A 23,482-nucleotide genomic window follows, 5' to 3' on the forward strand; every position below is an offset into this window, starting at 1 on the left:
TCTACACAATGGAATATTACTCAGCTATCAAAAAACAATGACTTTTATGAAATTGAGGCAAATGGTTGAACTGGAAAATATCATCCTGAGTGAGCTAACCTAATCACAGAAAGACATACATGGTATGTACTCATTGATAAGTGGCTATTAGCCCAAATGCTTGAGTTACCCTAGATGCCTAGAACAAATGAAACTCAAGACGGATGATCAAAATGTGAGTGCAGATCGCCCATGAGAGACACAGCCAGAATACAGCAAATACAGAGGCGATGCCAGCAGGAAACCACTGAACTGAGAACGGACCCCTGTTGAAGGAATCAGAGAAAGAACTGGAAGAGCTTGAAGGAGCTCGAGACCCCATATGTACAGCAATGCCAACCAACCAGAGCTTCCAGGGACTAAGCCACTACCCAAAGACTATACATGGACTGACCCTGGACTCTGACCTGGTAGGTTGCAATGAATATCCCAGTAAGAGCACCAGTGGAAGGGGGGAAGCCCTGGGTCCTGCTAAGACTGAACCCCTAGTGAACTAGACTGTTGGGGAGAGGGCAGCAATGGGGGAGGGTTGAGGGGAACACCCATAAGGAAGGGGAGGGGGAGGGGATGTTTGCCCGAAACCGGAAAGGGAATAAATATTCAAATGTATATAAGAAATACCTGTTAATAATAAAAAAAAATAAAATAAAATAAAAAAAGAATATATCGTGTCAAGTGGGGCCATACAGTCTCAGAAAGAAAAAACTGTGTGCCCTCTCAACCTATGCAGATCTGGCCAACAATTTAAGTACATAGTCAAACAAATGTACATGTGAGTACAGCAAAGCATGAAGAAAACAGGCCGAGAGAGGCTAAACATACATAGCTGAGGGATGACTGGATGCAGATAAGGGATATGACTTATTCAAAGAACATAAGCTACTCGTTTTTCTTGTTCTAATTCTGTCACAGGATTCTTGTTCTGGATAATAGCAGAGTACATTTAATATACTCAACTAAAAGTGTAAAATTTAATGTGACCCTCCATGACTTCCATTCAGAAAGTCTCTTCTAATGGTATAGAAGGTCACTGACTCACAAAGATTTTGGGTCTGATTAATTTTGGTCTGTGATGTTTTTATGTAATTGAAAAACATTATAATAAAGTGTAATTTAAAAAAATATTCTAAGGCTTCAGATGGCTAGGTTTAAGCTCAGGTAGGACCTGACAGTTCTGACCCGGGCTCTTCCTTTCCAATGCTGCCAGCCCTCACTCAGCCTTACACTTCTGCTGTCTGCAATGGGAAGTTTCATAAGGCAGCATCTCTGCCTGAGACCCCAGTAGCCTTGGGTAGAATGGTTGTTATTGTTACCATCACCGACAACCCAGGCATCATTTGGCAAGGCAATCCCATTGGCAAGGCAACAACCAATGATCTGTGTTGGTGTCACCATTCCACACAATGAAGTCAAAGCTATCCTCACTCTGACTCCTGGACCCACAGAAGGTGAGCAAAGGACAGAGGAAGTTATTCTAATACTGGCCATCTGGGGACACTAAGGACAATGTCGTCCTACAGAGACGTGGAGGGAATCTGAGGGGTCCGCTAACTTGATCCATCTTAATGGCCAAATCTGCATCCCTCCCACAAGCCTCCAAAGTCATCTTAAAATATGTTTTTAATAGAAAGGTCTCTACCATACAACACATTTGTAGGTCACTCATCTGGCAGATTTCCAAGTACAAGGAAATCACCTGAATAGACAAGATGAAGTTTGTCCACTAAAAGAGATCTTCTGCTCCTAAGAAAATCAGTTCTCCCTCCACTGAGATCCTCAAACCCCCAGTGCATACTCAATTCCCACACACTCCATTATCTCATTCTCTGTTTCTTGGAAAACATACAAAGGAGAACGGTGACCAAGGGACGCACATGTGACAAAACCTCCCGCAAACCAGTGGCAGGCACAGAGAAGACAGAAACCAAAAGAAAAGCAAACAACTGAGCAACTCCAGCTCTGGCAATAATCAGAGTAATGTGTAACATGTACTATGTAATCTACAGTATGTTTACAATATTCTATAGACATCAGAGACACCGAGTGCACACGTTACCCAGTCACCCGGGCTGATCCATGTCCTCAATTAAAGCTTAGGATGCCTACTACGTCTCTAATTTAGGAGACAGAGCACTGAAGAACTCCATACATGTTCACTGCACCCATGTCACACCAGGCCACCAGGTCACCACAGCACTAAGCCACCAGGCCACTATGCCATCAGGTCCAGATCTCTCAGTGACACTATGAGGAGAGTCCCATGTAGACAGACAACATGGCAAAAACAGTTGAGTCTTCCCATCCTGAGAGTACAGCAGAGGGAAAAGAATGGGAAAATTATCTCTCTCTCTCTCTCTCTCTCTCTCTCTCTCTCTCTCTCTCTCTCTCTCTCAATCTCTCTCTCTCTCTCTCTCTCACACACACACACACACACACACACACACACACACACACACACACGTCACCTAGCCATTCCAGGAAGCATGTAAGATTTTGAGACTAGAAAGCCTCAGTGTCCATAAGGCTAAAACAAAGGGTAACTTTTTGAAGACCCCAGGAAGACAGGTCAAAAGCTAGAGATAATCAGGGCTTGCTAAGTGGACCAACTGATCCTCAGTGTGGAACAGGAAGCTCAATGTTGTGCTGTCCTGAGTCCCACTGCTAGGATACAAATGAAAGGGAACTAGAGCACAGGGGCTTGTGGTCCTGAGAGTCCTCACTAGGGGAGAGGTAGAAGGGAATATCCCTAGGCAAATTTGATGCCAGTAGTTGTCACAGCCATGGCACATGGAAGCCACCTAGTGCAGAAGCACTCAACAAATACTGACAGTCCCATGGGGGAAAAAAATCAACCCCATGAGGGTGGCCAGAGGAGCAGAAACACAGACTGAAAACTGACTCCCATCTATATGAGTCCCGCAGGCCCCAGACCCAAAGTTTCAGCAGATGGGTCTACATCCCTACAGCTGGGCAGAAGAGTGAGTCAGCTGCAGTAGAGTCAAAAACACCAGGAAACATGAGCTGTCCCTGGAGCAGTGTAGAGTGAAGTCCACACACTCAACAACTGTGAAGCCTCTAAGAACTGCTCTGATGGGACCAGAGTGCATCAGTCTGGCAGCGCAGGAAACAGAGAAGGCAACTTTCTGGAAGAGAATGAGATGCACAAAGAGGGGGTAACCACAAAGAACCTCTAATATGATTAGGCACTCCCTACAGCACTAGCAGGACATCCAAACAAGGGGTCTGCACCTGCAAGAGCCCAGAGACAGGAAAAGTGAAGCGAGTTACATATTCAGGGAGAAACCAACAGCAGTGGGCATGAGGGGTTGCCAGGGCCCAGATTCTTCTGGAACTTTTGTCGGAAGCTCTGGGATTAGAGCATGGTGGGAGAGTGAAAATCCATTCAACAAACATAGCCAATGGTTGCTCACTGCCAAACTATGTAATTGCAAAATCCATTTCCAGATGGCATGCTTGCGAAGACACTATAGGCACCACGTACCCTGCAGGAACTCTGGTGCTCCCAACCCTGGTGCCAGTTTCCTTACACTGGACCATTCCACATCTAACTGGGCCCAGCCTGTAGGTCATAACGGTTCCACCAAACTCCCCACAGGTGAGCATGTGCTCCAGCGTATCCTCCCCTGGCCCCTCAGAAGCCCGGGATCCTGCAAGGGGGAGGCTGTTTTCCATCCAACTGGACATTATCACAACTTTCCACACCGACCCACTATATCTCATTAATACGGAGACTGGGAGTATACAGTGGCACCAGTGCAGCCTCCACCCATTGCCCCCACCCTGAGGATCTGCCCATCTGAATCTCCAAGGAGAGGAGACTGACCAAGAAACAGCCCAGCCACGCCTGCATTTTCTATACCTGGCAAGTTATCCCCAGTCCAGCAGGGCCCACAGCTGAGCTGGGCCCACTGGAAACCATGCTCTAGTTAAAATACATCTATCTGCAGCATTCAGAAAATAGCCATCCACAGTATTGCTTTCAGCTATAATGGAAAACTGATGGCTTTTATCTCCCCAACTTTATGACTATTGATGGGATAGAGGCTGAGGTTTGATGACCATTTAATAGCCGACCCTGCGCAGTTAGAGGAGCATCAGAAGGCAATGAAAGCGCTGTGATGATTGTCTGGCAGAGAATTCGCCACTGAGGTCCAGGAAGCAAAACAACCGCCCTCCCCAGGCTCCGACAGAAGAAGGGAAAAAATCAAAGTCATCATCATTTTGCTTACCCCCCCCACCCCCGCTCCCTTCTGCCATTGACCTCTGCAGTTTGATCCAAAGGGGAGAGGAATGGGTGGGAGACTAAAGGAGGCCTGAGCCTCCTAGAGAAAGGAAGAGAACTGAAGGCTGAAGAACCCCGGCTGATGGGTTCCTTGAGATCCCCAGCTCTCCCCACCCAGTCTTCAGTCAGCACCATGTGGGCTGGATGGCTTCTGGCAGTACTGTGGGGACGCAAAGGTCTGTCAGATTCACTTGGCTAGAGATGAAAGAAGAGGTTTCCCCTTTGCGAGGCCCAGGCTGACCTGAGGTCCAACTGGTCTTCGACCTTCTGCCCACAGCTAAACGCCAAACGCCACCTCGAGAGCTCTGTGAGTAGCCAAGCATCAAGCTTTCCCTGCCTCTCTACTCTGCCCATATCTACCTAACCTGCTGCCCTCTGCCACCCCCACCCACATTCCCACTAGGATAGAGCAGGGTCTATAGGCCAGCAGTAGGGCTGGGCACTTTACATTCTTAAACCCTGCAGCATTCTAACCTGGAGAGACCGTTCCAGAGTGCTCATTGTACAAGCATGAGGGCCAGAGATGGGATCCACAACACACAAGTAGAAAGCAGATACGCTGAGTAACCACTGAAGCAGGAAAGGGCCCATGGGGTGGGGCACTACAGAGCAGAATAGCAGGATTTGAAAAAAAAGAGATTTGAAGCAGGAAATGGGCAAAATGAGGGAGTGCTATAATTTGGGAGATGCTACTAGAGAGGAGAACAACTAATAAGTACTTCCCAGCTATAATACCTATGAACAACAACAGTGGCCAGTGAAGCCCGGCAACCCTTAGGGTACAATGATGACACTCATAACTTGGCCGTAACCAACAGCTCTGTAATTACACTTGAGATCCACTCAATAGGAGGGAAATCATGCCTGGTACTAGAAACCTAGCCAACTACCTGGGGATGGTGAGGTCATGGAGCTTAGAGTAGAACCTACCAGACTCACTATACTAAACCAGTGTAATACACAACTGCAGCCTAAGCTATATCCTTACACCCACAGAGAAGTGTGGCTCTCACCACTCAGAAAAAACATTTCTCTTTCCAACAGGAGATCGTTATAGAAAACCACAGCTACTCCAAGAGCATAAAAACAAATGACTGTGCGGTACGCAGCCCCAGTTGACACACCTGCCACACAATTTGTACACCTAAGGCTCAGGGAACATAGCAGAAGATGGGGCAGAAAGATTTTGAGTGCCAGAGGATCAAGAAATCTGCAGTGGGAACGTGTCTCCTGGAAATGACAGGGACTACTACCTTCATACCTCAACAATATGGCAGCCTTGGCGAAAACCAGTGATAACAGCAGTAGACCTTCTAACGGGGAAGAGGGAAAACTCAGCCCTAGACACAGAAATACAGGCAGAGGAGTAACACTGAGAGAGTGAGGAAAACTGTCTTCCTCAGGGCTGTGCCATCTAGCTTGTTATGCAATACCCAAGGGCAGAGCTGAAATAATACACACACAAGAAATATTAACAGACTGAGCATGCTGTATCTATATATTTAGACATATATATATGCATGTATGTGTACATTAAGGAAAAAAACACCATGATTTTTGAGAGGAGCAAGGAAGGTACATGGAAAGGATGGGGCACAGGAAAGGGAAGCCATAGTTAATAACTACAGCTCTAACCTGGAGTCTTCCATGCTCAGGGTTCATCAGCTTGATGTCTACTACTTGTTGGTGTCTGGGGGATTTCAAATTGTCCCTGAAGAACTAGGGGAGAGGTACCCAAAGACAGGCAATCACCCTTACTCATTTAAAATTCCCCTAGTATCGGTGATGAGGGGTGGAGGTTAAAGGGACCTCAGAACCATAATTTTAACACTTGGAAAGCTGAAACAAGAGTAATGCTAGCCTGGACCACACAGTATGTTCCAGGCTAGCTTGGGTTGCAAAGTGAGACATTCAAAAGGCATGATGATGGTGGTGACAATGACGATGAGGACAACAAGGATGACAATTATTATTATTTTAAAAATAAATAAGACACCTCCCAAAGAAGCAAAAGTCTTAAGAAAACAGAGCAAAAAATGTGTATACCTCAGACCTCAGAGGCCCAGTATGATCGACAGTCTCGCCCCCTTTGAATATGTCTCTCAAGAGTCCCATTCTGACACAGCTAGCCAGTTGGTGATTTAATGATATCAACACACAGATATATTTCTCAACTATTCTGTTTTGGGCATCATCTCTCCTAAAGTCTCAAGATTACAGCTAAGAAGGTCTCTGAATCATTCTAAAGATGCTCAGACCAGTACTGGCAGAGCACTGCCGTAGTCAGAGGGAAGCAAACTCTGCCCTCTGTAATGACCACAGAGCAAAGAGAGCAGTCCCAGCAACAAACAGGAAAACCTCATGCCTGCTATAAAGACAATAGCAGCTGCTTAATTCTAGCTCATGGTTCCCCTTCACCTAGGGAAAGTAGCACACCAGTCCCGAAAATTCTCTGAGGATATTCTGAGCATCCCCTCCCCAGAGGACCTAGAATATGGCTGTCCCCTCCCGTCTAACCCAGATACACATTCCTTAGATGCTAGCAGTGTACAAACAAGGAGACAGACAAGCTGTGAAAGCCATTCATGGAGACACAGTTCACACGGGAAAAACGCCATACTGTACTGACCGGGGGAAAATGTGGACCACCTATTTAGAGAACACAAAATAGCTTACAGAACAGCACATGTGACATCACTTTTTTTTAAATGTATGAACATCCTTTTAAATATAGTCTGAGAATATACATTCCCCCAAAGTGACATCCAAAGTTTATTTCAGGGCATTCGTATTAAGGATAATTTATACCTGTGTCTGACCTGAATGATCTTTCATGATGTTGTTGTTATTGTTTGTTTGTTTGTTTAGTTTAGTTTATTTGTCTCTTTCTTATTTTTGGTTTTGAGACAAGATCTCTAGATAGTCCAGACTAGCTGTTCTGGAACTTATAATTCTCCTGCCTCCACCCCATAAGTGCTGGGTTTACAGATGTGAGCCACCTCACCCAGCTTTCAATTATTCTTTACAAGAATTCATAGTACCTTTATAAAAACCAAAACTAATTCAATGTCCTTCTGAGAATTTAAAACAGGAAAAAAATAGGTGATAGGTGTGAAGCAAGCATCACCCTAGGACACACACTTGGCTCCTTGCCACTGCCCAGAAAGACAGGAGATGGTAATCTGACAGACTACCTCGAAAAGGACTATGACACACCTCGGACCCCACAGTCACCTAAAGCTGAGAGGGGCCTCTGACTCTTTCTGCATCTCTGAGGACAGGGACTGAACACCTAAAAAAGCTACTTGATCTAATTTCTCAATGTCACCACATCAGCTATAAGAGGGTCCCCATAGGTGTCCCTCAGTGTCTCCAGGAGACCAGCTCCAGGACATCCAAGGACATATATATAATATATACATACATATATACATATATACATATACATATATAGTCACTTATATAAAAAGGTATATGTTCTGTATTTAATGTATATAATCCTATATATCACAGATAGAATGAATACACATATACACACATACACACACACACACACACACACACACAAGGATATATGTGTGTATATGTACAGTCCTTCCATCTATGAGTGACTAAATCAATGGCTATGGAATTTAGATGTAGACACAGAGTGCCAAAATGACTAATTAGGATTTAGTATAACTCACAATATACTAGGGCCTGTACCACCTGACTCCATTGTCCTTCTATCAGGCAACAAGTTGAGGGTATCCTTAACCTGCTGAGCTAGGGAGCTGGCAGATAAGAGACCTCACATGGGGGAGGAGAGCTCACATCTTTTAAAAGTCCTCCAAGTCATCTCAAAGGCACAGCCTCAAGCCTTCCCTCACTCCACAGCAAGCTCTTCTCATTCTGTTGGCCCTTTCTCCTCTGTGCAGGAGAGCGTGTACACACACACACACACACACACACACACACACACACACACACACACACAGAGGGGCGGGGGGATAGGTGCACACTAGCCATGCCCTTCTTCCTCCTCAGCTCCCTCTCTCCCTGAAGCCTCTGCCCTAAGGCATACCCCCTCCTTCCTGGCCCTGCTACTGGATTCATGCTCCTCAGCACCCGCCCTCCTTAGCTCTCCAGGGCTTGCCTGCAGCGTGCAGTTTAATCCTCACAACTCTTAATTAAAGCAGGCCTCCTCTTCATGGCTGCTGGTTCACAGGGGCAAGCCCTGCCTCCCCAAATGAGCTTAGAGCTCTTTGAAGGAGCTCATGTTCTCTACGTGCCCATGCACCAGGCTGCTGCTCACAGCCTTTCATGAGTTATTTCCCTTAATCCCACCATCTCCACCCAAGTGCTTGCCTCTCCGCTGAACTCCCAGATAACAAATACCTTTTGTATTTGACATTGACACTTGCACATTCAAAGGTTTGCAAACAAGAGCTCTGAAACCCAAACATTCTCCCCACTCCTCACCTGTGCCATTTCTTAGCAAATTCCTTTTTCTCCTCCTCCCTTCTCAAGGCAATGGTTTTAACCAACCAGTCAACTGCCACACTAGAGACCTTGGTAGCCTCCTGGATTCCCCATTACTATTCACCTCCAGTAAATCCTCAGAAACTGACCTTCAACGGATCCTATGTCATCCCTGTGACCAGTTTCTCTTTGTTCACAACCTGCCTTTCCCCTTTATCACAAGCCACAGCAAGGCCTCCTATCAGACCCTCTGTCTCCAGCCTCAAACTATTTTATCCACAGCAGCATCTTTCTAAAACAGCAGTTTGGGTCACGTTGTCCTCCTGCTTAACTACTTCATGACTCCTCATTGTCTTCCAGAGAAAACCAAACTTGCTAGGAAAGTACAGAGGGGCTGGGATAAGCTGGCCCCTTTGCCTCTTCTGCCATAGACCTCTTTGATACATTCCCTTGAAAGAAACAGAAGGATCACACCAGAATACAAAACTACAAACTAAGGAGATAAATCACTTCCAAGAGGGCTTCTCTAGTGACCTGTCGGTTGTGAGGGCTAGCCTTCCACCTAAAGCCCTAACAATCCTAGAAGCACCTTTGAATACCCAGAGAGAAATAGGCTACCAACCCACTGCACTCACAAACAGAGGCTGTTCAATCGAGTAAAGGAAAAAAATGTCCGCATACTCACGCAGCTCATGACCAAGACTCAGGGTTGTCTGACCCACTCATGATACAGCTCTCTGACTCTTTTCTTAAGCACATCTTGGTACCCAAAGTCCAGCCCACCAAGGACAGAAAGGATTCACTGGCTTGGGAAGACCTGAGTCGGGCAGGATGGAAGCAGGTATTGCAAATGTCTCTATATGAGTAGCTGTATGAAAGGGGACTCGTATAAAATCCTAAAGAGTCCCCATACATCAGTAAGAAGGTGGGAGTCACTAGCAGCCTAAGATGTTTAGCCAAATCAGAGAACCTTCCATTGTAGCACTGCTGGTGAAAGTCCTCTGAGTCTTGCAAGACACCCCTAAAAGGACTCTGTCATGGTTTGAATCTGAAACTATTTCCATAGGTCCACAGTTTTTAAAGCTTTTTCACCAATTGCTAGCATTAATTTGGGAGGCTCTGCGTCACGTGGAGTAGGCCTTTGAGGGTAAGATTATATTCCCTAGTTCCTGCCACATTTTGCTTCTTGGTTTACCATGAGGTAAATAGCCTGTGCCACACGTTCCCACTGTCATTAACTAGTCTGTCACGCCATCCTCACAATGGCGGATCATGAGTCAAATAAATCATTCTCCTATTTCTGTCAAGTATTGCATCATGGCAATGTGTAAGCAACTGTCAGAGGACATGAAGCCAGCATGTAGCTCAAGGACAACAGAGCTCACAGCACTCATAAGGTAAAGGCTATCTTAGCTCTACTGAACAGAAAGGCAAAGCCCCTGATGTTGGGCACAGGAAAGTCCTTGGAGAAAATCCCATCACAAGAGCCCCAAACACCCATCAAAGCTCTTTGATAAAACACTAAATGCTTCCTTGTGGAAGACTAGAAGGGCTGAAAAGCAGAGACTGCCTCCTACGCTGCTCCTGAAGCAGTGACCCAGAGACAGATATCTTCCACAGTTGAAGGACTTGGGCCTGGACCTCGAGAGGCAAAGTCATCGATGACCCTATCAAAGTCCTTCAGAGCCAGGTGGGGGTGTGCCAGAGTCCCCATTATAACATGAGTGCTCTTCAACTTAAAATGCAGTTATATCCCCCATAAGCCTGTCATAGGATAGAAATATCAGAAGTCAAACCATATTTCAAACCATACATGTCCTCGTTGCCTCTTCTCCCACCAGAGACTTCCCAGGAGGAACTCAACATCCCTCAGTTTAGATACTGCCACCCTGCTATTGACCCCCCAAATTTACCAACCCAGTCAAGCACCAGAGCTGTCCTGAAGCACCAAAGTACTACCGTGTCCCAAATAGAATTCCTGATCTACCTTCAACCCAAGCTCTTGACCATCTGAAAAAGTGGCTCCATGCCACTGTATATATGTACCCCTTCATTCATCCTGGGGTGTCTTCAATACACTCCCATGCCCTCTAAAACCTCCCTCCCTATCTTATCCCCATATTACCCTACTCTGAGCCACCATCACTGCTGACCTAGTGATACAAGCAAGCATCCTTTGCTCTCAGGGTCCTGCGGTCACGTGTGCCCCTCCTGCTCTCCCTACACAGCATCAGCTATCTTCTCGCTCAGTCTTCATCATGTTACTGTTCAGCTCCAAAAGCGCCTTTCCACCTGTCCCCAGAATCAATCGGAACTCCTCTCCAGAGCACCCCAAGCCTGCCTCTGTGAAGTTAAGCTGCAGCCGCATCCCTCCTTTTGGCAGTGCTAAGTCTTCCCCTCCCACAGCCTATGTCCATGGCACATGCCCTTGCATAAATACTCCTCTTCTTCTACATCTGTCTCTGGCTCTGCTCCTCATGTCTCAGCTTATTGTTTAAATTTATTACATTTACTTTTTTGTGGCAGGGAGCGCACATGCCATGGCATATGTGTAGATTCTAGGGGACAACTTGCCTCCGGTTCTCTCCTTCCACCAGAGGTAGAACTCACATCATCAAGCTTGGTGGCAAAAACTTCTACCCACAAACCATCTCAGCAGCCCGAGGTCTCAGTTCAAATGTCATTTCCTTTAAGTCTTCCTGACCTCTGTACAGATAAGCCACCCCCACCACCACCTCTCTGCCTTTATAATGTTCTATTTCTATACCCTGTTCACTGTAAGTATTCTATTAAGGTTGGGTATACCTTATCCAAAATGCCTGGGATCAGAAGTGGTTCAGCTTTCAGATCTGGGAATATTTGCATGTAGATGCTAAGAGATAATGAGGAAGGGATTCAAGTCCAAAAGGGAAATTTGTTTTTGTTTCATGTACATGCTAAACAGACATCCTGGAGATATTTTTAGCACTCTTGTGTTTGGACCGCAGCCCATCTCCTGAGGTCAAGTATGGAATGTTCTGCTTGTAGAGTCACATTGCTATTCAGAGAGGTCTCAATTATAAAGCATCTGGCAATTCAGATCTCCAGATATGGGATGCTCAACCTGGATAAACCTGTCTACTTACTTATCCACTGTCTCCTCCATCAGACTGTTCCAAAGAGGTGTGGTCATGCCTACTGTGATTTCCAAAGTACCTCCAAGTCTAGCACAGTGCCTGGGGCAGAGCAAGGGCACCACACACGCTCATTAAATAAGTAAACTGACACAGTGGTAACATAAGGATATGAAAAGGGGGGGATGGTCTAATCAAGAAGGAAAACACCAAGTACCAAGTGAAGGATACAGAGAAGCTCAATAGAAAATCCACACAAGGAGGCAGCTGCCAGAAGGGGGATAAGCAGTGCGGATGAGACAGGCTTGACAAAGGGTGAGCTGAAGCGTAAACCCTAAACCCCAATGTGCACTTTGCAGAGGGAGCCCTTGGGGAATGAGTAGTATTAGAAGCCATGGAGGTGGGCACTACTCATGATAGGATTAGTGATCTAAGAGAAAAGAAAATCTCTCTCTCTCTCTCTCTCTCTCTCTCTCTCTCTCTCTCTCTCTCTTTCTCTGGCGCATGTGTGTGTGTGTGTGTGTGTGTGTGTGTGTGTGTGTGTGTGTTGTGTCACACACATACCAAGGACAAGACTACAGAACATAACCAAGAAGACTGTCTCACTAGGAATATAACACACTGGCATCCAGATCAGAGACTTTCCACCTCCCAAACTGGTAGAAAACAGCATAGTTTAAGTCATGCAGTGTATAGTACTCTGATAGCATCCAAAAGTGACTAAAATACCAGGCAGGGTGCTCACCCCAAATGAGAGTAGAAACAATCATAGATACAATACAAACAACTTGAAGCCAAGGTAGCTGAAAGCTTAGGCAGTCTGGCCCAGTGTGAGTAGACACAGATAGGCACACACACACATGCATGCACATGCAGACACTAGCACGCATGCACATGCACACACACACACACACCTATAGGAGAGGCTCTGGTGAGAATAGACCATGTGGGCTTATATCCTGACACTCTCTGCATCCTCAGCATCCCCAAGTTGATCCTCTTCTTCCACCCACTGAGATGAGCAGGGCCTTAATCACAGCTCTTCAATGGGAGCCTTCCCCGACCCAGGGACCATACCTCATCAGTGCTGGGTGTAAGTTTTGTGGGGCCCAGGTGTCCAGAATAGGGGATGGATGAGGAAGGCTAAAGGCACCCCCTCCTCAATGCTGCTTTGCCTAAAGCAACCACAGCAGGAAGTCACAGAGACTCTATCATATAATCTAGGTATCTAAGCTGGAGCATATTTGAGTTGATATCCCCAGGCCTTTTGTAAAGTAATATTTGACATTTCTACCCTGCATCAACATGTCAAAGGAAGTTCCAGGAAGAGCCCTTCCCTTGACCTGGAATGAAGAAGAACAGGGGCTCCATGAAAGCATCATGGGTCACTGGGGAGGAAAGCTGCTAGGCAAAGGAGACACACACAGACACACAGACACACAGACACACACACACACACACACAAAGGAGACACACACACACACACACACACACACACACACACACACACACACACTGCAGGCCCACAGCTCCTCCCTCCTCAGGAAATCTCAGCAGTGAAGCTTTTCTCTGATCCAGGCCAGGAAGGCCCTCAAATGAGGCTAGATCCCAGTTTCCCTAAGAGGGATGTTCTCCAGTAACACCAGCATGGACCTATGAGGAAGCAAAGAAAAATGGGGGTTCCCTGAAAAATCTAGTGAAAGAAATCCCTTCATCTAAGGATGGAGGTCCCCACTGTCTCTGCAGAGCCAGCCAATACAGTGGCTCCATGAGACTCCAAGGACCTCCAATTCCCTGGTCATGAACTCTCCAATTCTTACAATGCTAGGCCTGACACAGATGACCAGCAGGGTATTATGAAATGAATGTAGTCTTGTCACAAGACCCCCATTCTCCCTGCTAGAAGCAATTGACTGCCTTAAGAAGGACTGGCTGGGTTCCAGCCAAGGCCTAGCCTAACTTCCCAGGCCAGCTGCAGACATCACTAGTCAGTAACAGCTCTCTATACTACCATAGCAAGAGGGAAACTCTGTATCCATCCCCAGGAAATTGATGGTGTTACCAGAGAAGACCGAGATTCTAAAGCTATAGGAGACCTAAGGATCTTTCCAGAATGTGTACCCAAAATTTGGCATATCACATCAAGATACACAAGGTCTTCTTTAAAAACAAACAAACAAACAAACACAAAAGCTTGGAAATCCTTAGCCTCTCTACCACTTTGGAAATAAGTCTTTTCTTTCTATTTAGAGATGGTCTTCTGAAAACACCAGCTAACCGATCCTATGGAGTCACAGAGAAGCACATCCCAGGAGGTCAAGAACCAAACCCCAATTCAGAACAGCCTGAGAGAAGGAAACTACCTCCCTGCACTGCTTATCCCAGCCATCTTCTCCTTTAGGACAAAGACAGGAGCCACAGCACAAGAGTGGCCCAGGACTACTGGGATAGCCCCAGGCTGGAGTCTATTTATGCACATTCTCAGCACCCAGAGGTTAAATCACAGCTCTGTAGATGGCATGGGTCCAGCAAGAGGTTATTTATAGTCCCCTGGCAGACCAGGAGGGACAGAGAACTTCAGGAGCCATTTCCAAATGTGGCCTGCAAGAGATAGTAATACAGCAGTTGTCATCCCCACAACTTCTCAGCCACTACAACACATACATGCACACACGCATATGCATGCAAACACACACATACAGCCACCACACCCCCACACACATACACAAATGCACACACAGCCATCACATCACACACATACACATGCACACACATGCACAAAAGCACACACACAAATGCATGCACAATAACAAATGCATGCACACATGCATGCAACTGAGCATATCCTTAATGGATGCAAGCCAAGAAGATATAAACAGTTGTGTTTAAAACTGTAAAAGTAGCTCATGACCTACTGGAACTTGAAGAAAATCCAGTCAGTTTCCACAGACCTGTTCCAAAAAGCTCCCAGCTCTCTAGACTCCCTATCAGATGCTTCTAAATGAAATGTCTCTCCTGCTCATTTTTAGATCTTCAGTTAGTTTAAGTCCACAGCCCTGAGGTTTAGGGTGGAAATAGAACAAAAGCAGAGAGCAGAACCTGGACTCTTAAGGATGACCTCCCAGCCAGGTACACTGAGTATTGCATGAAGTTTGTACTCCCAGAAAGTCTATCTGACCCAGCCTAGAAGATCAGTGGGAAAATTCAGAAGGGCATCCAATGACTTCAAGATAGCTCTGATTAGTCAATGCTTCTCCAAATGCTAGGTCAAAAGGCTCACTGGTAGTGACATTTAACAAGGCAGTACAGCAGGATCTACCTTACCTCACACAAGTGAAGTTCAGGCTGCTACTAGTCTAGCCTCCCTCCCAGCAAATCAATAGACCAACCCCCAAGTCATGCCAACTAGGCTTTGACAAAGCTACTTCCCTCCACTCTAGAGCTCCTGGGCCAAGACTGACTCAGCAAGAAGCCTGGAGATACCTGGGCCCCCATCACAGAAAAAGAGGCAAGACTGGCTGAGGCAGGACTGGCTGAGGCAGGACTGAATGTTACGGAAGTGGAGCATGGTGAAGTAGAATGTGGAGGGAGGCTACAGGGGATTTCTCAGGATGGAAACTCCATTCCCAAAGATTCAATCCCCAAAGATGTTTTTCTGTTGTCCCCATCTAACCAGCTTAACTAACATACCCAAGAAAGAGAGGGTCTTCAGTTCCTGTTCCAAACCCCCATGACATTTGGCACCACTATGTGTGCCCCTGTTCTGGAAGGCAGAAACTTAGAAAAGGCCAAGCCAGAGAAAGGAAGAGCACAGAACACCTTCCTGGGCACAGTGCAGAGTCAAAGCCCAACTTGATGTTCTCCAGATGACCTTTCATCTTTAACCTCACAGAACTGAGATTAGCACCAACAGGACCACCAGGCTCTGCTGGGCAGTGATACATGGGTCAGATGTCAGACATGTAGGAGCTAGATAGAAGATAGTGCCCTCTTTCTTTCCATCCTGGGAAGACCCTGGGGAGAAAGCCCTTGAGGCTGGTACCAGAAGGAACAAGAAATGCCCAGAAACCAAGTAGTAAGACTTTAGCCCACAGATCCAAGCAATGAAAAAGATCCCAAGAAATGACTTGGATAAGCATCTTCGCTTGATTAGTGTAGAAACCAAGGATCCAGGGAAAGATATAGCCCAGTAGAAAGCTACTTAGATCACACAAAAGTCTCCCCGACTTGGTGTGCCACCCACTCCATCCACCACTTGCCTGTCATTCCACATCTGCATCTCTAGGTTCTCCTCAGCACATACCTCCCAGCTTCGCTCTGACTTGAGGGCCAAGTCCCATGCAGGAAAATTGGCTGTGCTCTGACATCACCCAACTGCCCTGTCAGACCCAAGATGCAGGCTTTTTCCTCATTCCTGCCCTTCTTTCTCTGAGAGTCCATGTGACATCTGCACACTGGAAGATATGGTGATGGGACAGGCAAAAACAGGCTCAAGAAACATCTTGGTTGGAAAAAGGAAATCACATGACCTGATCTTGGGGCAAGATGAACTTCCTACCCAAAGCCTGATAAATCAGGTCATAACCCCAAGTCAATAATCTTGATGCAGTATTGTCTATGGATCCCTGTAGATAGTGGTCCTTGACCCTTGAAGTCCACATCCCAATGCAAGGGGCTCATTTTCTTGGTCAGTCCTTCATTCCTCAGAGTCCTCCATCTGGACCTTCACAATGCCTAATGGTATTTAAACATCTATTCTGATTCCACACTGTGCTGTTTTTTACAAAATTCTCCTGATCATGGCTGCCCCATGTCCAGAAAAATAAACAAAAATCTTTCTGTTTCCTTAAGAAGCCACCAAAACACTCCAGTCACACATGACTTCAACTACTGGAGCCAAATATCCTATGGTTATCCTTCCTTACAGAAAAAAAACAAACAAACAAAAACCTGTCAAGTAAGCACAAAGCCTGTCACATGTCTGCTGGAGACTAACTCAAGGCATCTGAGTAGCTTGACCCTAAACATCTACCTGCATAGGAACCCCACAGGCTTTGTGGATATGCCTGGCCCACTTATAGGTGCAAGGTCCCGAGCCTGGATTCATGCTGCTCAGACCAACTCTTTCAAGGTTCTGCTGTTCATCTGTTCTGTTGTTCCAAGTACTGTGGATGACAGAGTCTGGCAAGCTCAGGTTAGCATTTAGCCCACAGGGGAGACTATGTCTCCACCTAAGAATTAGAATTCGCTCTTCTTCCAAGGCGTTTTAAGAATTATATGGTCCATCCAGCTTCCCCTTAATCTGAGTCACCAGGAAGCTAAGAACTAATGTTCAGAGCTCTGCCAGGCTATGCAGTGAACATGCCTGCTCCTGCCTTCTAGGGCTCCTGGTTGCCACTGCCAACTCCTCTATTATAGTAGGCACAGGCTTATTTCAAATTGCTTCATTGGTTGTATCTAAATGCATGCTCTTTTTAAAAGCAGATGCAAAACGTCCATTTCTTTACAAGGCTTTCCCTGAGCCTACAGCTAGCTCTATGCTCAATCCCTTCTCTAAACACAGTGAGAGCTTGTTTTCCAAACCAAACAAAAGTGGAGCTTCTCGTTCCAGCTGTATACTGGCCCAGATCTCCAGGGTCCAAAAGATACTCTCTTCCATTCTATGTCCTCCTGAAGACTTGGCTTCAGACCTCTGCTTTCTGAATAAAACAGTTTAGACCCAGTTCCTCTTCTTCTAGCTTCTCACCAAGCCTGGGCCACTGCATTTGACTTTCAACATACACAGACACGTGCACACAATCTGAGGACCTGGCTTGGCAGATCCTATAATCTTGAACCACCTTCCTTCAGGATTCTGAGTCACTACTTCCTCATTTTTCTGTAGCTTCCTCAGCCTTCCTGTCTTCTGCTGTAGTCTTTGTCTCTCTCTTGTGTATGCATGGGTGTTCCCAGTAGAGTCAAGCCTGCTTCCCACACCAATGGCTCCACTTCTCTCCTGACCATTGAGGATGCTCCAGTCAGTGGACATCTCCAGCCTGGACTCCTTCATAGGCCCTATTAACCCTCCTAATTACATGACTGGACTTTAATCATAACCAAGCACCCAAGAACACCTATATCCATCCCTTCTCTCAACTACATGACTGAATTCAGGAGTCATTAGTTCAAACACCTGAGACACTGCTGGGACAGGAAGGCAATGGTCACCCTGGTCCCTCAAACATTACATTTACAACACCATCCCCACAGAATAATTACAATGTCCCATCGTTATTCAACTAGGAAACAAACCACACAGTCATCCAATTAGTGTGTTGTTGAGTATTCCCTGTGGTCACACTCTGAATGCAGAAAGAGGTGCAGGGCAAGTCTTCTTATCATCTTTAGTGAAAAAATCCACTTTATCCCTACAGACACTACCTTAGTCCAAGGTGATATACCTGCTGTCATTCAGGCTACATACTTTAACAGCCAAAGTAGCAAGAAAGAGTCTTAAACAATCATAGCTATGAAATATCTGTTACATGACCTGGGGCAAGAGTTTTTCTTCCTCAGTCTGTTTCCTTCCCTTCAAAAATGGCAGCAATGCCTACATCAGAGACTTTCTGCAGGGTTAGTGGGTTACAAGCACGAAGCCTTCAGAGGTGTCCAGAACACAGCAGACAATTGAGACAACTGCAATCATCCCTTCTCCAGCAGCCCCCTGTCACCGACTTCTGAATTTCCCATATGCCCAAGTTCTTCCTCAAGTCTCTCCTGACTGACTCATTCCTGGACCCTCTCCTCAGTTCTCAAGCCTCCATCAACTCAGTGACCTCCCTCGGGACTTCTAGACTCAAGCAGATGGCCCTCTCCTATTCTCCCTTTTCTGGGAGTCCCAGTCACATTCCACTGAATTGGGACCACATTTCCTTAAAGTCACACTGCTTGTAAGTGTCAAAGTCAGGATTTGAACCCAGCACTGTCAGACTGCAGAACCTAGTCCTCACCCAACACGAGCTTGGCCTTGCGCTCAGTGTTCAATGAACCAGCTCTTAGGTCACATTCTGCTGCTGGGACATAGGCACAGACCTTCCTTAAAAATGGAACAAAATCCTCTGACGGTCCTTTCCTTCTGTTAGAAATTCACTATTTGAAATTATAAGTTCCTTGGGTACTTTGTTGTGTCTTCCCTTGAATTACTTAGCACGAAGCTGAGCTCACTCGACAGATAATAAACCTGTGCTGAATGGAATAACTGGGTGAGAGACAAACAGATAAATCTGCTATAAATGGACAGATGAATGGATACGTGAAATGATTTTGCCCATTATCAATCAATGTTAACCTTTCAACACCTTCTGCTGGGCTCATCTATGATCATAATCCAAGTGACCCTGTAACAGAGGCCAAGCACATGAGCACCCTTAGTAGACATCCATAGCTTCAGCAGCTCTTACCGGCACAAGTGGTCTGTACGACACAGGCTGCGCAGGTCCAGGCAGTTGGGCTTCTCCTTGTCCTCATAGGAGCAACTGGGCAGGATGGTTTGCCGGCGACGCTCAGCACATGCCTGGTCCTGACAGGAGCAGAAGAGCATGCGGTAGGTATACTCGCTGGGCACACGGTCAAAGAACTGGCGCAGAGCCTTGTGGCACTTGCGGCGGTTGCAGCGTTCGGTGGGAGAGATCTCACGGTTGCAGATGGAGATATAAGAGGAGCGAAGCTTCTTGCAGTTGTCATTCAGGTTGCAGGCCTTGGCGGCATCCAGGCAGTGGTTGCTTTTGGTACTGACCGCTGGGTCTGCCCCTGTCCCTGGAAGGCAAAGGGGAACACAAGTCAGTGATATACATGGACACAAGGAAAGGATATTTATGGCCGCTCAAGAGTGGTATTCTCCCATATGCCCTCTCTGTGCCTCAGTTTCCTTGTCTTGAAGTAAGGATAATTTCTAAGAACATATGACTGTAGGGACCATTGAAGATGTTGATCTGCCCAATGTACATGAGAGTTGCAAGGGGTCCATGGCAACGACAAAGAGTGATTCAGAAGGAGAGTCTCAATCCAGAGTCTTAAACTAAGCCCAGCTTCATACACTTGGAAGTGGCTGTTTGCTTCAGAAATATGGAAGCAGGTGTCATGGCCCTGTTTATGGGGGACAGGAAATAATGTGTCTGGCTCAAAGCCACATAACTTGGAGCCCATGCATGTATCTTATCTCCCAGCAGTTCAACAGGATTTTGGGGAAGTGGCACCACTGACATTTGGAATGAGGAACACACATCATTGAGTGTTGTCAACAATGATGCACCCACCCCTGTAACCACCAAAACCTGTATCCAGAGGGATATAGCTGCTGCCGCCACAGAAAGGGAAGCATTAGTCCTCTAAGCATGAAGGAAAGGCTACCCCAAGTTGAACTCTGACACTGCTGGATGTATGACCAACCATGAGGCAGATGAGCTGGCTCTCTTGCCCTAATGTTGTGGATTTCGACTGACCACCTTGTGAGGAAATGTCTGAGGTACACAGCAGGGTTCTCAGGAATCACAAGGCACCTCTATAGTGGCTGTCCCAACCCCTCAGACCTTAGCTGTACCACCTATCACAGAAACCATCTGACTCCATAGCCATGTAGTTCCTATCTAGAGAGATTCTCTTGTCCCACTGGATATGGACATAGGGAAGGGTAGGGCCCCAATCTGCACATGTCCAGCTGAGATCTTCTGGGGAGACAGGGGTGATCATTCAACCTAACCTCTATTTTACAGATAAAGAAAATGAATTCTGGATGAGTCCTGGTGCTGCTATAGCCATCCAGAACACTGACAGAACACTAGAGCAATACTCAGCACCATCACATGCTAGGGAGAACAATCAGCCTAGACCAGAGGTAATCTATTCCCCCAACCATGTTCCGTCTTCCCTGTGTATCTCTCTATAGACAAGAACCAGTCATGGTGTACAGAAGAATCAAAACCAGGTTGGTACAGACTAGGACTCCTCTATGGCTATCCATGGTGATTGTACATCTGCATATGTAGTCCCTGGTCCTCTGATTGCTTGTTCATTAAGCATCTATAAAGTCCCAGACCTGTAAAGTTCTCTTATGTGCTATGTTGAAGCACCAACTAAAGAGCCTACCACTCCAGAGAGGAAAGCAAGAGACAGAACCAGACCCAACACTAGGGCTTGTAGAACTGAGCCCATTCTCAAGTCCTGGCTTAGCTGCTCATTGGGTGTCTGAACAAACAGTTTTGGCCTCAGTTTCCTTGTCTACAAAAATAGGACCTATCACTGAGTAACCTTGTAAACATGAGAAATTACTCATAACTTTCTCTCCCTTGCATCATGACTTTGCCCTGTCTTCTGGAGTATTGGCTATGTGAGTGGGTATCATTAATTGAAAGAGAGAGAGAGAGAGAGAGAGAGAGAGAGAGAGAGAGAGAGAGAGAGAGAGACTGAGACAGAGACAGAGAAACAGAGAGATATTTCTCCTCATAGTCATATGAGTCCCGTAAGCTCCCTTAAGTTGCCCCATTTTCTGTTCCCCTTAAAATGACCCACTAGTTGTCCCCCTCATATGTGTCTTGTTCTCCTCACTTTCCCTCAGACCCACACCAGCCTGGCAGCTGCTCTTCTCCCTCACCACTCATAGGAACCCTCAGGTCTACCCTTTCCCAGCATCTTTATCTACCTGAACCTCCTTCCTCACTTGTCTTCATTCTGGCCTCCCTGATACCTCAGTGCTGGGGTACCTTTGTTGGTTCTTGTCTGTGCTCCCCAGGACCCAGCCCTCTCTCTGGACACCTGGTGCTATCATTTCATCCCATGCCATTAAAAACCATCAAACAGCTTCTATTTCCTAAGGCCTCTCCTGAAAACCTCAGACTCATCTGTTTGCCTCTACCTAACACCACTACCTGAAAACCCAACACCCTTGTGACAAACCCAGACCCCAGTGGCTCAACTGACAGTCAACTTAATCTTTCTGTAAGCGGCCATACAACACAGTTCCATCAATGCCTTTACTCAGTCCTTGACTCCTCTCTCATTCACAAAGCACATTAGGAAAGTCGGGAAGTCTACATTCAAAACATGCCCAGAACACATTTCTCACTGCCACTACCAGCTTCCTCCAAGTTGTCAGCACCATGCCCAGACCCCAGTTTTCATAGCACCCCACAATAATCTTCTCTCATCACAACTGGTGTAGACTCTAAGAATCTAAAGCATGGATATGTAATACTAGTGTTCCAGGATATCCACTGGCTTCACTCGATGGCTTTATCATGAACACTGTCCAGAATTGTAACCATTGGACATTGAACTGGAAGATTAGGAAACACACACCAGATTCTAAAAGACTGTTAAGCAAAATATGTATCTCAGTAATAATTTCTTTACCTTGATTATATGTTGAATGAATAATATTTTGGACATGAAGTGTTAAACAGTATCAAAATTAATTTCACCTATCTCTTTTTCCTTTTAATTTAAGTATTAGAACACTCAGAATTCCATTTGCATGGCATGTTACGTTTCTTTTAAGAAGCACTGCTCTGTCTAACCTTGCTCCTTCCTCTCCTCTTCCCACTCCTCCTTCTCCTCCTCTTTCTCCTCCCTGTTGGTCACTCTACTCCAGTAGCAGCTGCCTTGATCCTCCTGGGAAAGGTAAATGGTGATCTGACCTTGGGGCCTCTGTGCTTGGTATGCTGTTGGTCTACAAGGCTCTCCATTCCATGATCATACAGCAATATGGATTAATTGGTTCAGGTCTCTGCTCAAAGGTTAGCTGATCTGTAAGTTCTCATCTACCAATCCAAATCACTTCCTGTACTACATTTACCCCCCCCAAATGGTCTGTTCTCCCCATAGCACACAGCACAGCAACCACAGTGTAGATACATAACTCATTTCTTGTATCAAATTAACGCATACGTCATGTGTCAAAAGGTTGATACATGAATGCTGAGTAAGTATTCCATATAAAGAACAAATATAACATGAACAATCTTGGTTTGCAGCAAATGCTTGAAAGTTTGTTTATATTTTGAAAAAGCAAAATTGGCATAAACCAGGGAACAGTAGACAAGACTGCATTTATTCAAGTATTAATGGTGGCCTAGGCAAGAAGGGATCAGAAGGCAGAAGTAGAAGAACTCAGAGGTGAACCATCCACTTTGATGGCATCACTGCTTTGCCACCAGCAACCTTGTAATACTGGAAAGAGCAATGTTCCCTCTCTTTGTGGTGAAATAAAGAGGAAGGGAGTACAGACAACAGAAGATTATTTGGTGATAAAAGGAAATGAGCTGTCACACCATGAGAAACTCACGAAAGCAGCAGGGCATAAGATACCGGGAACATGACATTTTGGGAGACGGAAAACAATAGAGATCGTGAAAAGATCAGTGGCTATCAGAAGTTGGAGGAGGGAGTGATGAGTAGGCAAAACACAGGATATTTTCAAGGCAATGAAAAACTCTACATGATCCTGCAATGGTCAGCAGGTACAATGCAAGGGATACACCAAGAATGGATCCTGATACCAGCAGCTATAAACTCTGGTGGTCACAGTACCATT

At 46.0% G+C, this 23,482-nt stretch overlaps 1 protein-coding gene across 1 annotated transcript in view; it reads right to left on the reverse strand.

Moving 5' to 3' along the window:
* Gfra2 (GDNF family receptor alpha 2) overlaps positions 1-23,482 on the reverse strand; it is a 97,496-nt gene that overhangs the window by 43,235 nt on the left and 30,779 nt on the right. Inside the window, 1 exon segment of the mRNA XM_032917909.1 lies at positions 19,356-19,710. Coding sequence (XP_032773800.1) covers positions 19,356-19,710 — 355 coding nt within the window.

This window comes from Rattus rattus, chromosome 12, assembly GCF_011064425.1.
Source record: "Rattus rattus isolate New Zealand chromosome 12, Rrattus_CSIRO_v1, whole genome shotgun sequence".
In the NCBI taxonomy this organism is placed as follows: domain Eukaryota; kingdom Metazoa; phylum Chordata; class Mammalia; order Rodentia; family Muridae; genus Rattus; species Rattus rattus.